This window comes from Drosophila virilis, chromosome 5 (genome assembly GCF_030788295.1).
Source record: "Drosophila virilis strain 15010-1051.87 chromosome 5, Dvir_AGI_RSII-ME, whole genome shotgun sequence".
Taxonomy (NCBI): Eukaryota; Metazoa; Arthropoda; class Insecta; order Diptera; family Drosophilidae; genus Drosophila; species Drosophila virilis.
In genome coordinates this window covers 4,691,062-4,707,921 of record NC_091547.1, presented here as the reverse complement: position 1 = coordinate 4,707,921, position 16,860 = coordinate 4,691,062, and the positions used below count along the sequence as shown (strand labels likewise).

Below are 16,860 nucleotides of genomic sequence, written 5' to 3'. Positions count from 1 at the left end.
AAATGCAATTTCAACAAGTTTCACTTTGATGTGCACATTTCTTGAGCCCGAACGGGAACCCCACGAGAAAAAGGACCTTTCTAGGTCTAGAGCTTTCTCCCACCTTATGCTCCGAAATTTCCCTTTAAATTAAAAGTTAATGCAAAAGAAAATTATTTTTAATGAATAGAAAACAGCCCGAAAATCGCCACATTAATAAGGCAACCCTCGACCTTCTGCTCCCCTCCCTCTAGCTTTTAACAGGGTGTTTTGGTGTCGATTTGCTTTATTGCTGAGTAAGGCGAGAAAACTTGGAAAAAAAAAAAAAAAGGTGTGAGAGATTTTAAACTGTGCCAATTAAATGCCGAACTCGACTCTGATTCACAGCAAAGGGATAAGCCCTGTCGAGGTGTCATTTGGAGAGGAGCAGAGAGGCTAGCGACTAGGTCGACAGTCAGGATGATAATTTCAGAAAATGCACGTTGCACTCCTTCAAAGCGGCTGCCAGCTAATGACACTAATTATCCTCTTAATCTTTTATGCAAATTGTGTGCTGCCATTGTCAAAGCCGACCCAGACTCGGTCCTCCACCCTCAGTCTCGCCCACCAAAGCCTTCCTCTCCGGTTCCACCTCCTGCTCTGGCAGCGGGCGTCTGCGGTTGCAGCGTCACGTGTGTGTGGCGAAGCCATTCAGACAATCGCAGGTATTATAATTATGCTAGAGTGACAAGCGGCAGGGGGACACGAGGAAACTTACTGGGACAAGGCAGACTCCTGAACGAGCCAAAACTTTCCCAGGCGACGGCAAAGTTGGCGCTGTGCAAGGCGCGTGATATGAAAGACGGCCAAAGTTCGACGGAGCAGGACTTGGGACCGTAGTCAAGCTGGGTGTCCTCCTTATCTCCAGGAACACCGTGCTTAGATGCAGAACGAAAACGAACTCACGGAAATTAAAGATGCTTTCAGCTTGTGGCTTAAATTCGCCAAAGAGGCCAATCGAAAAGTTGAAAGTCTCTTTGAGAGTGAATCACATCCGTTTTCAATCAGAACTGAATTAATTAAGCCTGACACAAGTGCATTCCCTCTCCCTCTCCCATTCCCTCTCCGAATACCATTGCGGTTAAAAGTCCTCACTTCTACCTCTTGGGGCACCTTTTGTCATTGTTGTCCTACGACGAACTCGGGCTGAGTGACATTGTCCTTTTCGTGTGTTTGTGCATATTTAATGTGAGTCACTTTGAGGTTATGTTTGTGTTTTTTGTTTAGTCTGCGTCGCATTCCCCTAAATGGATGAATAACGAGGTAGCTGCAGCTCCTCTTCTCTCATGCCATCCCGCGGCAGAGAACTCTGCAGTTTGTCAGCGGAAAGCGGGAAACGTAAAAGGAAAGTAGCACAGTTTAAGTAGCCTGGGGGAGCCGCAGAGTCAGCAGGGTGCATAATAATTTCGAATTCAAAAACAAAATGAAACTGTAAAGGAAAACGGCATAAGAATTGGGGAAGTTCTTAGACAAGTCATGGATAGAAGGAAGCTAACGAAAAATGCTTTCTTGTGCTCTCTTGTTCTGTAATTGGATTTGAAATTGTTTTAAGAATCGCGCAAGCGCCTTTTCTTCCATCCTAACTGCACGCACAATCACATACGCGCTTCTCGCTTCTGCCTCCACCGGAAACACAACATTCTACATCCGGCACAGACGCACAGTGAAACAGCTGTAGGCAGGAAGGGTGGAGTGCAGGAGAGGAGAGGACTGGCAGGCGAGTTGAGGAGAGTAAACAGCATTTGCGACTTTCAATGCAAAGCAAGGCCAAGACGTTTGCGGACGCGTCTTAGTCTGATCCCAAAGAGTAAATGATGCAACATAAAGCAACCCAGTAAGAGGCGGAGAAGGCAGGAGGGAGAGTCAGGCAGAGACAACAATGAAAGCGGATGAAGAAATTTAATTTCACGTCTTTTTAACTTGAACAGCTCGTCTTTCACTGTCAGCGGAGTGGGGGGGCAGGGGCTTAAGGCTCCCATGGTCGGGGTCAGAGATTAGGACGTTCGCGTAGCTAGTTAAAGTTACACAAAGCGAAGGATGATGTCTCTGCTGTCTCGTCTCAAATCGAGTTAGACATCACTTGACACCTTTTAATATTTGGTCTCACCCCATTCGAGTCCCGCTGCTCCCCCCGGGCGCCTGTCGGGCGACATTCGAGTCAACCCGAGAGCGAGAACCAATTGACGTCCCGTGCATTGTCGCCTGCTGGTGACGGATTCGATTTCGATTATTATTGTGTCTTGGGTTTTGTTTACCGAGCTTGGCTCACCCGCTGCAAAACCCGCTGCCACCCTCTGTTGTTGAGTTGTCGAGGAAATCAATTTCCGTTGAAGCTCAAAAGTAGATACAGTTGGAGGGGGAAAAGAGAGTCATCAACTGCGGGGAAAATAAACACAGCATGCACAAAGTTTGCACAGCAGTAGAAACTCCAAAGAAGGGACACCAAGGGGAAGGTGTAACAAAGCAAATTGTGAAATAAACTTTCTCTTTATGCCTGCAATGCATCCGCCACCCAATCTCATCCTCCATCTATTCGCGTTCGCAGGGCTGGAGGCGGATTTGTTCTACGTGCACGAGGGAGCCATTAACACATACGCGATGCACTTCACCGTTCCCGTCCCGGCAGATGTGCACGAGCTGGAATTCTCCTGGCAGAGTCTCATTGCTTATCCGGTAAGCCACCCAACCCTTTCCCCTTTCCATTTAGTTCACTTCAAATTTGATTTGCACTCCATTAACTGGCTATCCCACTGGTAGCTGCGCTACACAATCAGCATCGAATATGCCAACGACCAGGACGCACTGGGTACACCCACGCTGAGCATTCCACACAAGGGTCTGGTGCCGCAGGAGATCGAGTCCTTCCTGGTCTACCTGCCCTGCACTGGCAACGCCAGCCTTCAACTGCCGGTCAATGTCAACATGGTAGTGCAGGGACCTCCCCGCTTCAACGACACCCGGCTCCACTTCAAGCGCAACAAGATCTGTGCCAAGGGTAAGTAACCATTCCCTCCAATTTTCGACTGTCATTCGCATATTGTCCGTTCCCGTTCCAATTGCAGGCATCTCACCCGAACCAAATCAGTCGCCGGCCCCAGCCAACGCCCCTTCCCAGGGACCGGCTCTGATGAATGCTGCTGCCTGCGCTCTGGGCCTGGTCTTAGCCGTAGGCCTCGTGGCTAGCATGATGTATGTGCGGGCTCGCAAGCAGCTGCGCCAGGACTCGCTACAGTAAGTCCTATTGATTGGTCCATCAATTCAATTAGCTTCCTTACATTGACCCTCTCATTTGTTACATTCCCTTCCCATTCCATTAGCACCAGCTTCACCACAGCGGGTTATGGCAGTCATCAGAATGTGTTCATTCGCCTTGATCCTTTAGGTCGACCGCCGAGTGCCACCGGATCCTACGCGACCATCGCCAGCCTCAACAAATATCCAGCGGAGACCAAAAAGTCCTGCAGCATATTCGACCGTAAGTTATCCGTCCTCTTCCTAGTCCCATCGCTTACTTATCGATTCCCAAACTATTTTTTCCCTACAGGGTTCCGCAGCTCGCCCACACCCACACCCTACGCCACCGCCCTGCTGCCAATGGGAGACCAGGGTGGAGAAACCATTTACTCAAAGCCAGAATCAGTCTGTCCCTCAAGAATATCCTACTACGCCTCCTCCCAGCTAACTCAGGTGAGTTCCAATTGCTCTGATTTTGTGGTCACACGATTTTCCTCCTGGGGGTTGATTGCAGCAGGCAACTGCCCTCAGGTAAACCAATGCCTTTGATATGTTGTGACACGTGCCATGCGCCAGGCACAAATGGAAATGAACCCCGTTGAAGTTCAGCCTGCAATGGGTCGGTCGGTTGCCTAGGCCACCAGAACCAGTCTGTTGCCAATCTGCAGCACTCACCAGACCAGACGATTGCTCCCAAGGCTGTAGCCACATCCCAAGCCATCGAATGCTCAACTCGAGCCACCTTTCCACGGCGATAAAAATTAAATTCTAATTTATATTTACGAGCTGATAAAGCTCCCGAAGTGCGTTAAACTCGAAACAAGAGCCATTCATAAATATGCGACCCTCCTTGCCGCGCGCCAGGCTGCCAGCCAGTTTGCCAGCCCTGTTCCATATTCCAAGGGGTTTCTGTGGGTTGGGGCAAGTTTTGGCCGGCGCTCACGTACCACGTGTTGCGACCCACAAACCCACTGCCAGCAGAGTTGAATTACGGAGATACGCGTTCTTATATGTGAGTAGATAGGAAAGAGGGCTTGGGGTAAGCGTGCGAGTCTATTTAGATAAGCGGATGGAGCTTCACAGTCGCAGACAAACAGGCAAACAGGCAAACACAGAAAGGAAAGCTTATACTCTGTTTACGCGACCGTTTGCTTTCCTTCCAGTTGGGAAACTAAATTTAAACTAACTAGAAGCCACAAATGAAGCCCTAAGAGGCAGCTGTTAAACCTTGAGACTTGTCTGTACGAACCCCAAATTAATTTAAAGATACCCTACAAAACTTTTTTCACATTTGTCCCTCTCTGGAAATCCCTCTGACACTTTAACTTCTTGGCCTTGGCAAATCTGTCGCAAATTAGAATAAATTATTTAGCAGCTTCTTGTCTCGTCTTTCTAGCTGTAACATTTCACAGACCCAAGCGGCGTCAACGTTCACATTTTTCCTAGACAACAAAGTGTGCCATCTCCTCTCGCTATCTTTCCTCCGCTCTGTCGCCATTCTCGTGATTGCTTGGGCCATTTTCGTCACCATCTTCAAACGCAATTTCCATCGACGCATAATTAAATATTCAATTTCCATGGAGACTCCTTTGGATTTTTATTTGCTGCATATTCCTTAACATTCCTCCAAGTGCTTCCTTACTTTGTCCTGGCATATTCTGTTTGCCCAAACGATTTCTGTTTGTTTAGACTTCAATTTCGTCCTCATTATGGCAACCGTTTCGAGCCATTTGACGGGGCTTTCGCAGAGCAGCTACAGTCGTTCAAGGCACTCACATGGATTCACATGGATATCAGGAATATCTGGATGTCTGGGATAATGCACAATGCCAAGAGTCGTATCCATTTGCTGCTGTCTACTGATAGGACTCACTCTCAGAGGGGGCGATGGAGAGCTAAATGAATTTCAACAAGAGTTGAGCCCCAAATAGCATATGCCCCTGTCTGAAGAGCGGTGGCAGTTCAGGGAGGGGGTGTTTGCCATAATTATTGCTGTTCTCTTGGTATAGTCAGTAGCCACTCTCCTGTTACACACTCGTATGAGTATTTGTGAGCGTTAAGCGAAGTGAAGCACTAAGCAAAGGGAATTTAAGGAAGCCAGGGGCGGGCAGCGGGGCGACGCACTCATTTAGTCAAACAATTATATCCAAGTGCACACACTGAAATGTTGTCGGCCCTGATCTGCTCACTTGTGTGGAAATATCTCATTTGTGTGGGGCTCCTTGCCCCAAACCTTCGCCGCACTCCACCCTCCTGTCTAGTCGCTCTCATTCCAACCACTCCTTTTTGATTCTATTAAATCAGTCTATAAATGTTGGCCAAATTGCTTTAATGTGCAGCGAAAGTTTAGCTAACGGCTGTGGGGACTACAACAATTACAGCACAAGTAGAAGGGACGCGGTGAGGGAACGGGAAGGGGAGAGGCCTGAAGAGTGGGGTAAATAACAATAAAAACAGCAGCGAGCAGAAGCCAGACTACAGCTGTTGAAACATGACTTTGTGCTTGTTTAGAAACACTTGCAAAATATTATTGCAAGAGGATGAATGGGGGGAACCACTAACTGCGGGGAGTCAGAATGGGAGCCAGTTCGTAGGCCAGCTACACGCCATGTGCAGCGCCAAAGCGAAGCAAACATAGAAAGGCATTAGGATATTGGATCAGAAGTAAGCTCGCATAGACTTGTGATGGGGCGTAAGTGGCTGCTGCGGTTGAAGAAGATGTCGAGCAAGTACATGGAGGGAATGGGTTAGAAGGCGACACAGCAGCCACCTCCAGCCCCACGCTACGCGACGCATTCGAATGTCATCATTTGAGGGCAAACTTGGAGAAGTGCGTGAGCCAGCGAAGCGAAGGAAAGTAGGCAGAGATGGGAAGAGATGGGGAGGAGCATAGACAGCGCAAAGTTGGAAATTAATTTGCATGGAGCACGCCCAGACTAGAGTGTTTTATGGAGATTACGGGAGAGATTCGTGCAACCCGAACAGGTGCTAATTAAAAATGTTGTCGTCGCCTCATTAAAGAAATTTGTAAATCAACCTGCAAATGACGCGCGCAGCATGCGAAAAGTTAAGCCTAGGCCCAAGCAAAGTGAGGGGGGCGAGGAGGGTAACCCGACAACTGTCCCCCTTTTGGAGCAAGCGGAGGAACTGTGGTGCGGCACGTACGCCGTTAATGGATTTTCCACTGTTGTTCTTTTGATTAAAACGCATTATTTACATTTGCGACAAAGCCAAAAGGGGGCATAGAGGTGGAGGGGACATTTTAATGTGCGACGGGGCTTAAGTCTGGTCAGGTGAGGGGCGTGGATCAGCAGCAGGGGGTCGGCTCACCCTCGGCAAAGGTTGACAAATTGCACAGCTGTCAGTTGATGTTAGTTCATTTTTTGCATTTCTTTGCCCATAATTTTGTTTTTTTTTTTGGTGCTTAATCTCCCTTTGCTCCTGCCCGATCCGATTTGTGCAGGTCCTGTCAGGCTAGTGCCAAACTATGGCGGATGCTTTTGTCTGCCATTACACTATTGATTACTTCCTGTCAGCCGCAGAGAGATAAACGGAAGTCGCCAGCGGATGTTGCCTTTGTTGCCTGTTGCCTGTTACCCAGTTAGCCAGTTATCCTGTTATCCTGTGAGCCTAGCCAGGAGAGAGTGAGCGTTTCGGCTGACCAACATGGGCTTTGTGTGGGATTTGGTCGGCCGCAGTGCAGCACTTAACATAAGGAGCTTCACCACCGCTCTGCCCCTGTGGTATTAAATGCTGCTGTGAACAGCGATCCGGAGACACCATATGCCCACGGTTTTTGCACCCTCAACTTGGTCATTGATATTATTGTGGTCAAGTTGCGTTCGCTCTGAACTTAAAGGGGAGCCCATTAATCCCATTGTAACTGTCAATGACAGGGCTGGGGGCGGGCACTCAACGGGATTGACAATTGTAATGAGCCAAAGGCAATGATTAGCAAACTGTAATTGACGACAAGAGTCAATAAACTGGGTCAAAAGGTGCACTTGGCGACCTGCCCAGCGAATGGGGTCAAAACTTTAATGACTTGGTTCGCATTCGAGTGTTTAACCAGCTCTTCCATTAGAAAATGAATGAGAACGTGTGGAACGGGCAATTAAAAAGGCACTTCTTGGTTGCTTAATTCTCCCCATTAAAGCGAATGCAGCGCGAGGGCAATCGAAATGCGATTATAACTGACATGTTTTCATTCAATATTCATGAGTATACTCATGCTCGGCTACCGGGCATATACATGGATACATGGATACCCATCAATCAATTCTGAATTGCCGTTGAGTCATATTACATACGTGTATACGAAATGCTGCCAAACTAATTGCATCAAAGTACTGCCCGGGTGCCCAATGCGGCGCGGGGAAATTCGAGTGAACTCCAACCGGATGTGCAACAAATTATATTATGGCAGCCACTGAAGCGAAACCCAATCAACGGCCAACTACCATATCCAACTGGGAATAACGTAATGGAGAGCGCGAATCGGCCAAATTGGTTGTTAATCATATGAATTCAGCTTGATTTCATACAATAATGCCTCAATAGATAGAGTGTAACTTGAACAAAGTGAGGCGCAGCTAACTTAATGAGTGCATTTACATATTCCATGCTGCCAGATCGCTAGCTTAAAGTTGCATGTAAGTGCAAGTGTTTCTGTGGACTATGAATTGACGGTCATACCAGTAAAATGCATCTCAATTGAAAGCTTTTGTCTTGTCAATAGTCGGTTCAAACTCAATTTAATACACTGAAGTAGTTGCTTGGTGCTGCCAGATCGACAAAATGCTTAAGATTTTCTCCTAATAATTTACTCTAAATGACTTTAAGACCTTGCCAACCACAATGGAACACAGGCATATTCTACAAATTAATATATAAATGCGTGTAGCCCCTACAGCCGCAACCCGCCATCTTTGCTGCCATGCCGCCCACTGACACGCCCAGCGTGAGGCAACGTGACACCTGGTGACTAATTTATGTTCATTAAGCAGGCGTTAAGTCGCCTTGAGAGCAGCTGCCGCCGTCCTTGTTGGCCCTCATTTGCATACATTTAGGAGCTGTGCGGGGGAGCTGGGCGATGGGGGGCAGGGTAGAGGTGGCCATGCGATTGCCGAAAGCGGCGCACAACACAACACAAGAAAACACACAAAGCACACACACATACACATAGAGACCTGATTACTTGCTGTGCGCCGAGGTGACAAACCAAAATGTGTAGTTTCATGTAATTTTGGGATCGTTGGAGCGGCTGCTCCTGGCCAGATTAATATGCAAATGCATGTCGGGAGAGGAAAAGGTTGGGAAAGAGAGCGAGAGACGGAGAGCGAAGCGCTTTAAGCACAGATTACGCGCGTGTAGAAAGTAGCTGGGGGAGTAAGTGGCAACCGGCAACTGGCAACTGGTAACTGGCAAATGGTGAGGTGAAGTAGACACAAAAAATCAATTTGCAACACGCGTCTCGACGTCCTCTCCTCCTCCTTTTTTTGCACTCTAATTTGTGTGTAGTGCATTTTCGTGTCCATGTCCGGAAATGGCGAGAATTAAAGCTAAAGCAAGGAAAAGTGAAGCTTTACCAGTGCGACACACACACAGAAAGAGAGGAAATGTGGCAAAGCTTTGAGCTTGTAATCAGCTTGAGAGCTCTGCTGCTCGAAAACCCATTTGGCAGCTATAAATGGATAGGAGAATGGGGGATGAGGGTTAAGGAGCTGCTGTGCATAAAAACCCGCGCACAAATCCCATCAAATCTATCAAAATCATTTACGCAAATCTCACGACACAACAGACCAGCAGCAGCAGGAGCAGCAGCAGCAGGAGCAGCAGCAGCATTAGGAGCAGGACTCAGGCTGCGGCCCGGGACTTAGGTCAGGCGCCATCAGTGTCAGCTGCGTTCGGATTTGGATTTGATCCAATCAACGATCCACGGGCGAAGCTTTATTAAAATGGAACAAAACTGTTCGCACGCCACCCAAAAACAAGGCGCCAAAAACTGACAGCAACAGCCAAGGAGAAAGGGGGATAGGGAAAGAGAGGGTGAGCTGGCGCCTGAGGCAGACAGACTAGCAGTCAGTCAATTGTAGTTGTAGTTGCGTGGCTGTTGCTCAAAGTTTTAATTACACGTTCGCTGTGCCAAGACCGGGAATCTGGGAATTGGGAGATTGGGACTGCAACGGGAACTGAAACTGGGCGATTGCCCGCAGCAACAAGGCCAGCAACTTTTTTGGCTGTGGCTTGGCTTGGCCAGGCTGTTACGCCTGTTTGGGCTCGGCAATTGGTTACTTCGCTTCTCCTGGCTGCAACCAGTTGCTGTTGTTGTTGCTGCAGCTGTTGCCGTGTTTCGCATTTGCCTGGCGACAAAGATTTATCACCTAGAAGGACACAGGCACAACAGCAGCAACAACAATCAACATCGATGGTTGCCCAAAAAGTTGACACGAAGGGGCTGAATGATAAAAAAAATAGACCAAGGCTTAAAGGCAAATCCTCAGGAGGGTTTCCTTCTGCAATTATAACTTGCAGGAATTGGAGCTATAATTATTTTTATCTCAGCAATTCGCATAACTATTTAGGTTTGCGTCTGTAACTTTTAAAGCAGCCCACTTAAAAATCGCACCCCGCGGTCTGTTTCCAGCTGCAGTTTGTGTGGGAGCAGCAGCTCGTGGGTGGCCGCTTTTTCGGCACGGTTTGTTACATTGCCGGAACTGGGCGGGGGGAGCGAGGCACATTGGTGCGCGGTTTGTCAGCTTGGCGCGCTGATGATGGAGTGCGGCATTGTTGCATTTTAATTGAAATTTCTTTGTGAACTTGCCGCAAGAAGAACAACGCAACTAACGCGAGTGCAGAACAGCGACAACAACAACAACATAAACGTGTCGCCAGCAATCACACAGCAAAACAACAACAACAGAGCGAAAAACGCGAACAACGCCAAAGTAGCAATAATAATGAATGAATAAAACGAATAACAGCAACAACAGCAACAGTTGCTGTGGGCCTTTATTGCTGTTGCTGCTGTTGCTGCTGTTGGTGTTGTTGGTGTTGTTGCCGTGCTGCAGCTGCCCATTGACATCGTGCGCAATGACAACCAGCGCCAGCCAACTATATTGAGGTCGGGCTTGGGGTCGGTGTCGGGGTCGGCATTGGGCGTCTGTCGGAGCAGGGGCGATTCGGACAATAGGGGGGATAACAGGGGACAACAGGCGTCGGCAACGTTTGCTTTTTTGCGGCACAACACAAATATAATAATAAATTTCGCATATTGCTGCCGCTTCAGCTATTATTTTTCATAAATGAAACTGTTGTCAATGGGATGTTTCTGCGGTGATTCTTATTGTTGTTGTTGCTGTTGCTGTTGCTGTTGCTGTCGTTGTTGTTGTTGTTGTTGTTGTTATTGTTGCTTTTGTTGCTGCTTTTGTAGCTGCTAGTGTTGTTGCTGTTTTTGTTGCTTGCTGGTTGTTTGGTTTTTGTCACCGCTTTATTGTTTTTACCACCCACAGGCTGAATGCCTGGCATTGCGGTCACTTTATTGTTTGCCGGATATGGCCAACACAGTTGCCGCTGCAAAAAGTGGCAAGGCTCAGTTGCACAAAGAGAAAGAGAGAGAGAGACAGAGGAAGACAGAGAGAATGAGAGTGAGAGGTGCCTGCGGTGTTGGTTAGAGCCGTCGGCTGGCAACCACGTAATTTGCCGTCTGATGAAGATTTACGACATGCAAGCCGCAAAATAAACGCCGAAAACACACACAGTCAAGCACATAAAGCAAAAAGCCAATAGACTAGAGGGACAAACCCCCACAAACTACCCGCCCCTTCCATCCCTACACCAAATCTCTGAACTCTACATGATGAATGCGCTGGGGCGCACCAAGACGTCAACCCTATCGAGCCGAGGCTGTGCTGTAGTCTCCTACGAGTAGACAGGCTCTTGCTGCTGCTGGCCATTTATGTAAATTAAGCAACAAAATGCACAGATTTGTCTTCTGTTTATTAGCCAAGATATGGCTCTCCTCCAGGCTATAACTCACACGCAGCCAAAGCAAAATAATTGCAATTGGACCCAGGGGATGGCCCAAGTTGAAGTCAAAGAGAAAGTTGTCCACTCGCCTCACTTGCTCTGATGAAAACAAATTATGTGCGAGTTCTTTACTCAAGGCTACTCAAATGAGTGGGAGTGCCATGCCCACAACGCATAGATACATACGTAGCCAAATATCTGCTCTTAATGGAGGCCCCATTAGCCAAATGAGCGGGGATGAGTGGGAGGCTGATTAGGAACACAACTTCTCCAACTGCCTCTCGCCAGCTCCTGCTGCTGTTAACCCACTTTGTCTGCTTATGAATACTTTGTCCAATAAATAATTCATGCTGCAAGTAAGTTGTCTGCCCGGAAATGCCGCCCAGAGTGAGCCTCGAGTGGCCAAGTGGGCGGGCGCACTCAACGGATGTGGACGATTTTGAATGATGTGGGAATACGGGTGTCGGATGCGGATGCGGATGCAGGCAGCGAGTAGCGAGCAGTCGGCAAGAGAGAGGGACAAAGCCGGAATCAGTCGTACAGACGACCACACAAACGGATATGTAATGCAATTCACGAAACCAAATGAACGGTTTAAGGAGCCTAGAAGCGGAGCTAAGCGGATCAAGGACTACACATGTTTCCAACTGGATAGGAAATGTGCCATGGCATGGGTGTAAATTAATGCAGGCAATGTGCATGGACTTCAAACTGTATCAGTTGTGCTCAAAATATTCCAATTGGACATTAAGACCCTAATTGGAATTAACTGCAAGTTAGACAAAGGCTCAAGAGCTGAAAGCATCATTTGGAGATAATTTAATTTCATAGTAAATTATCTAATAATCAAATCAAATATCTAAAAATTTCTTAGCGAGGATTAAGCATAAACATAAGCAACTGCAGAAGTTGCTAAAATGCATTTAAAATTCACAACTTGTTCTGACTCTTCGGCCCTCTTAAGCTAACTTAATAAATACTCGTGCTGACTGACACTTGGAATCATTTATTATCACACCATGACCCTTAGCTAACTATACACAAGTACACACACAAGTTCTCTTATGCAGGCTAGTATATAGAATAGTTGTATATGTAAATCTAGTAGTAGGTAAAATGCGGGCAAACAAACTGGTACAGTTAGCTAGTTTAGTGAATAGCTTTGGGCAACTTGAGTGTTTGGTTTGGCTACTTAAATTGGCTAAATTCAATGAGGTACACACGCCTTTTGTTTCGGCGCCGCATTGCGAGGGACTACTGTAGCTGGATGAGCACATGACCGGCATGCCGCTTGTATAGCATTAGCGATATGTTGACCAGGAACGGGGCTGCCAGCCAAAAGATGCGTGTGCCAATGCCCGTTGCCTCGCGATGGAATATGCCTGCGGCGCCGCCACGTCCCGTATTGCAGAAGGACTCCTCGCAGCAGGATGTGCAGGCATAGAGCTTAGTGCGCTCACCTATAACAATGCAGCCGGGCTCACAGTTGACAGCGCATCGTCTATCCAGCGACCACATCTTTGGCGAACTCGTGGAGTTCTCAGTGCTGGTGGTGTACGAGAAGCGCTTGACCTATTTGAGAAGGAGGAGGTTAGAGAAATCCTGCTGGTAAGCAACAGCTCTTACCATGCAGATGAACTCCTCGCCCTGGCACTTCTTCATTAGCGCCGTGCTGTTGCGCTCAAGGACATCTACGCAGGCCGGACCGTCGTCCATGGTATCACAGGCATAGCACCAGAGCTTGTTCACCCGCTCGATGGCCGCCGCCGTGCGATGAATATGCCCGCCGCTGGTAAGCGAGGTGCTCAGGCTGACTGCCGAATTGGGTCCCGATCCGGGCGAGCTGGTGCCCGTGCCAGTCACTGTCCAATGAGATGCGCATCTTTATTGATTTTCCCAGCTGGGCTCGAAGGTCGCTGCACTTACCATTATTAATGCAGGCCGTGAACACAATGGAGCAGGAGGTGAGCACAAAGTAGGCGAGTGTGAGAAGAGCTCTGGACATGCTGTGTTGGCCTCCAACTGGGCCAATAAACACCTTTTGAGCCAGTTAAACAACTTATTCTATAGACCCGAGCAGCCGCGAGCAGACTTTTGTTTATTTGGAAGAACCAACTGATGTCGTTTGACAGCGAATGTCAGGATATAAAGAGCTGGCGATAATGACATGCGCAGTGGGATAGCAAAGACACAAACCCAAGCGTATTTGCGATGGACAACATAAACCAGTTGAGAATTATACAGAAGCATTTAGAGAATGATCGAAATATACGATTCGGGATAGCTTATGCAGGGATAAGAAGACAAAAAATGGTTTGCCACAAAATTAAATTCTTTGAGAGCGAATCAGAAAATATTCTGAATATTCATGCAATTCAATTCTGAATCGATGCCAACAAAACCCAGAAGAAAATTAACTAGAAGATACGGTATTTCAGCCGCTTGACTCACTATAATATTGCTGAATATTTATTGGGGCTAACATCAAAATTTTGCATAAAAACAACAATAAAATCTTTTGAATCGAGCCTCAGTAGAGGCGCAAATACTGTAGTGCCTGGCGGCACTGCATGGGGTAGAGTTCGCCTATATTGTACATAAGGTCAACAATGTGTGTGGGGCGCAGCATTCGCCAGGGCATAAATTTCAAGGTCTTCTTGTCGCAATGTATGTCCTTCTCCATTTCCAGAGGCAACGGCACCTCGTTGTACAGCATGCGACCGTCCACGCTGCGCTGCAGGGTGCAGGGCAGACCAATCTGATCGGCGAAGCACTTGAAGAGGATGGCACGCTCGAATTGACAGCCGCTGCGCACCTCGCCCAAGGGTATGAAGTTGGTGTGGAAGATGTGGCGCAAAGACTCCAGATGACAGCGCACAGCGTGGCGGGAGCACTCCTCGGTGGTGTTCAGATCGAGAATCTTGATGTCCTCCGACATGACGCTGTTGACGGCCTCGGCTATGATCTTGCTGCGCTTGGCCACATTCTCAAAGTCAATGCTGCGTCTGATTCTGTCTGGATTCTCCACAAGGCCATGCAACTGGAAGGGCAGTAAATGGTTAATGCTGGTCGGAAATAATTGCCAAGCTCATAATACCCACGGCCAAGGTCTCGTTAAGCGCCTCGAGGAATTCAGGCAGCTTGGTATCAGCAGGTCGCTTGCAGTAAGCCCACTTCTGGTCGCCCGCAATATCGACATCGTGCAGGCAATGAGATGGCACACAAATCACATCATCCGCATCCACAGAGGGTCGGTCAAAGTTCACCACCAGCACAGGCTCCAGCGGCGAACAGTCATGTCGCAATATATTCTGAAAGCAGCGGAAATCTTCAAACTTACGCTTGGACACGTAAAAATCCTTGCCAGCAGTTATATCCGTAAAGCTCAAACAGTTGCGAATACAGAACTTCATGGTGGGGCACTTGGATAGAATGCTCTCAATAGCCGGACCCCAAGTGGAAACGCAGAACGCATGCTTCTGGAACAGCATCAGTCTGAAAAGAAATCCTGCGTTTAATTGGATATAAATACGATTTGCCAAAGTGAAGCCTGGCCGACCGACTGCAGCTAAATATCACATTTGAATTGGAGTAACTTACACCTCGAGAATGCCCCGATCAATATAGGCATCTACGAAACAATTGAATCGTGTGGTCTGTAGTATAAAGTTGGTGACAGCCGTTTTGACCAGATTGGACAGAGATTTGAGAGCGCGCTTTATCGAGGACACGATGTAATTACTGAGCAGCACCTCGCGAACGGGCGCCTCGTCGATAATTGTGCACAGGCAGCGGAATATGTTGTGGACCAATATGGAGTGAGCATAGGAGCGCTGTTAAAGGCAATTTTTAGACTATAAATGTGAAACGATAAATCGATAAATGAAAATCGATAGACGAGCAGCGATATATATCGATCGATAAACGATAATTCCGATACCTTAACCGATAGATATTATTTACCATAAGTAGCTGTGCAATTTGTTCAGCGAGCGGCGTATATTCGCCCATAGTCGTGCGATACTCATCATTGGCGGCCAAGCTCTCGATAATCGCCAGCAGCGACAATATCAGATCTATCGATAGTTCCGGCAAACCCTGCCTTAGGGTGATTGCCAACGCTTCAGATATGTTTATTTCCATTAGCTTTTCGGATGTGCTACGGAATGAGCTGATCAGCAGACTCCCGATGAACTCGGCGGCCTGCTCGCGTGTCTTGATAGACACGTCCGGCGAACGCACCAGGCTAACCAAACGTGAAAGGGCCCCATTTTCGTACTCCGCGACAATGGTGCGCAGTGCCTCCGGATGAGCAATCATGCGATTCAGACCCATGATAACAAATGGAGCTGGTTCCGGTTTGCTGTTCAGCAGGCACTTCAGCAACATTTGCGTAATGTTGGCATTGTGGATGCGGGGCAGGTACCTTTCGTATTTGGCCGCCTCGGCGAATATGGAAATGATGGTGCAGACGACTTCAGCTGGCAGAAAGTCCATATCCTCCTTCAGATGCTCCACCATCTGGTCAAAGAGATTCTGTTCAAAGAACAGCTTGGTCATCTTCTCGGAGCGCAGAGCCGTGGCCATCACTTCGATAATGCCAAGGGCGTCGGGAGCCCTGGGATTCGCACAGAACGCTTTGACCAGCTGCTGCAGTACAAAGAAGCAGCGATGCACTGGCTCGAAGACACTCTCGTCACTGGTATCGGCCAGCAGGGTCTTGAGCACCTTAATGGCAGCTAAACGGATCTCCAGGAACTCATTGGTCAGCTCACAGATAATGCGATCAACAGGGAAGCCCGGCAGGGTGGTAAACTCAAGCATCTCCTCGGCGCTTTGGACTTGTAGAATTTTGTGCAAAGCTTCAATGGAATTGAGTACGGTATCTGGATTATCCGAGTTAATGAATATGTTCTTGAACTTCTCAAGAAATTCAATATTTTCCAGTACGTTCTGAGCCACTTTCGGATCACGCAAACACAAATTGACTATATAGGTCAGATACTCGATGCAGAACTCATCGCTCTCCTTCAGATAGAACCTAAAGCACACGTCGAGCAGCTGTGCGATCTTCTCCGTTTCGTATTCGCCCAGTTCCGTGTTATCCAGCACCAGAGTGATATGGAACAATGCGAAGCGGCGGATGATTACATTCTCCGCATACATATAGATCCCCTTTTCGATCAGCACCTCCAACAACTGCTGTTTCTTCAGTTCCACTATATTCTCATCCTGTTTTCGAGCAAACTCCGCCAAATGACTGAGTACAACTTGTAATACGGGCTCCTCCTTTGAGCTAAGCAGCAAAATGCCCGTTTCCAGAGATTTTATTACGACCGTCAAAGGCGCGAAAGAATTTTCAATGTTTTTGGTACGATCCGGGTATTTGGAGCGAGCTTCGTAGACGCGCTTTGTTCCGCTCGCCATTTTAGTTGAACAATAATCTCGATTTCTCTAAACATTTACATTAATAACTGACTGAAAAGGCATTGTTTCGATAAATTCTCACAAAAATTGAAGTAAATGTACTTAAACAAAAAGAAGGTCGAAAATCCAATACAAATCCGTATAATAATCCTT

The 16,860-nt window shown here is 47.7% G+C and overlaps 3 protein-coding genes across 4 annotated transcripts in view; 1 reads left to right on the top strand and 2 right to left on the bottom strand.

Moving 5' to 3' along the window:
* Positions 1–16,860, top strand: part of LOC6626262 (tyrosine-protein kinase RYK) — a 75,237-nt gene that overhangs the window by 57,987 nt on the left and 390 nt on the right. For both annotated transcript variants that reach the window (XM_032435719.2, XM_070210496.1), the window contains exons 3-7: positions 2,564–2,691; positions 2,776–3,013; positions 3,081–3,249; positions 3,336–3,493; positions 3,563–3,705. In XM_032435719.2, coding sequence (XP_032291610.1) covers positions 2,564–2,691; positions 2,776–3,013; positions 3,081–3,249; positions 3,336–3,493; positions 3,563–3,705 — 836 coding nt within the window. The remainder of the gene's footprint in view (positions 1–2,563; positions 2,692–2,775; positions 3,014–3,080; positions 3,250–3,335; positions 3,494–3,562; positions 3,706–16,860) is intronic.
* LOC6626640 (uncharacterized) lies at positions 12,271–13,410 on the bottom strand. The gene is made up of 3 exons (XM_002048740.4): positions 13,207–13,410; positions 12,907–13,142; positions 12,271–12,852 (listed from the first exon to the last, which is right to left on the bottom strand). Exons 1-3 carry the CDS (start codon positions 13,283–13,285, stop codon positions 12,535–12,537), a joined length of 633 nt encoding a protein of 210 aa, XP_002048776.1. The 5' UTR covers positions 13,286–13,410; the 3' UTR covers positions 12,271–12,534.
* On the bottom strand, positions 13,706–16,758 carry LOC6626641 (armadillo repeat-containing protein 3). Its single transcript, XM_002048741.4, has 4 exons — positions 15,244–16,758; positions 14,881–15,113; positions 14,382–14,775; positions 13,706–14,320 (listed from the first exon to the last, which is right to left on the bottom strand). The coding sequence occupies exons 1-4, from the start codon at positions 16,705–16,707 to the stop codon at positions 13,811–13,813; spliced, it is 2,601 nt and encodes an 866-aa protein (XP_002048777.1). The 5' UTR covers positions 16,708–16,758; the 3' UTR covers positions 13,706–13,810.

Coding starts and splice junctions, on each gene's coding strand:
- LOC6626640 (XM_002048740.4), bottom strand. CDS start 13,285: ATGTCCAGAGCTCTTCTCACACTCGCCTACTTTGTGCTCACCTCCTGC. Junction 13,143..13,206: donor CACGGCCTGCATTAATAATG/GTAAGTGCAGCG, acceptor CTCATTGGACAG/TGACTGGCACGGGCACCAGC. Junction 12,853..12,906: donor GCGAGGAGTTCATCTGCATG/GTAAGAGCTGTT, acceptor CTTCTCAAATAG/GTCAAGCGCTTCTCGTACAC.
- LOC6626641 (XM_002048741.4), bottom strand. CDS start 16,707: ATGGCGAGCGGAACAAAGCGCGTCTACGAAGCTCGCTCCAAATACCCG. Junction 15,114..15,243: donor AAATTGCACAGCTACTTATG/GTAAATAATATC, acceptor TGCCTTTAACAG/CGCTCCTATGCTCACTCCAT. Junction 14,776..14,880: donor GATCGGGGCATTCTCGAGGT/GTAAGTTACTCC, acceptor ATTTCTTTTCAG/ACTGATGCTGTTCCAGAAGC.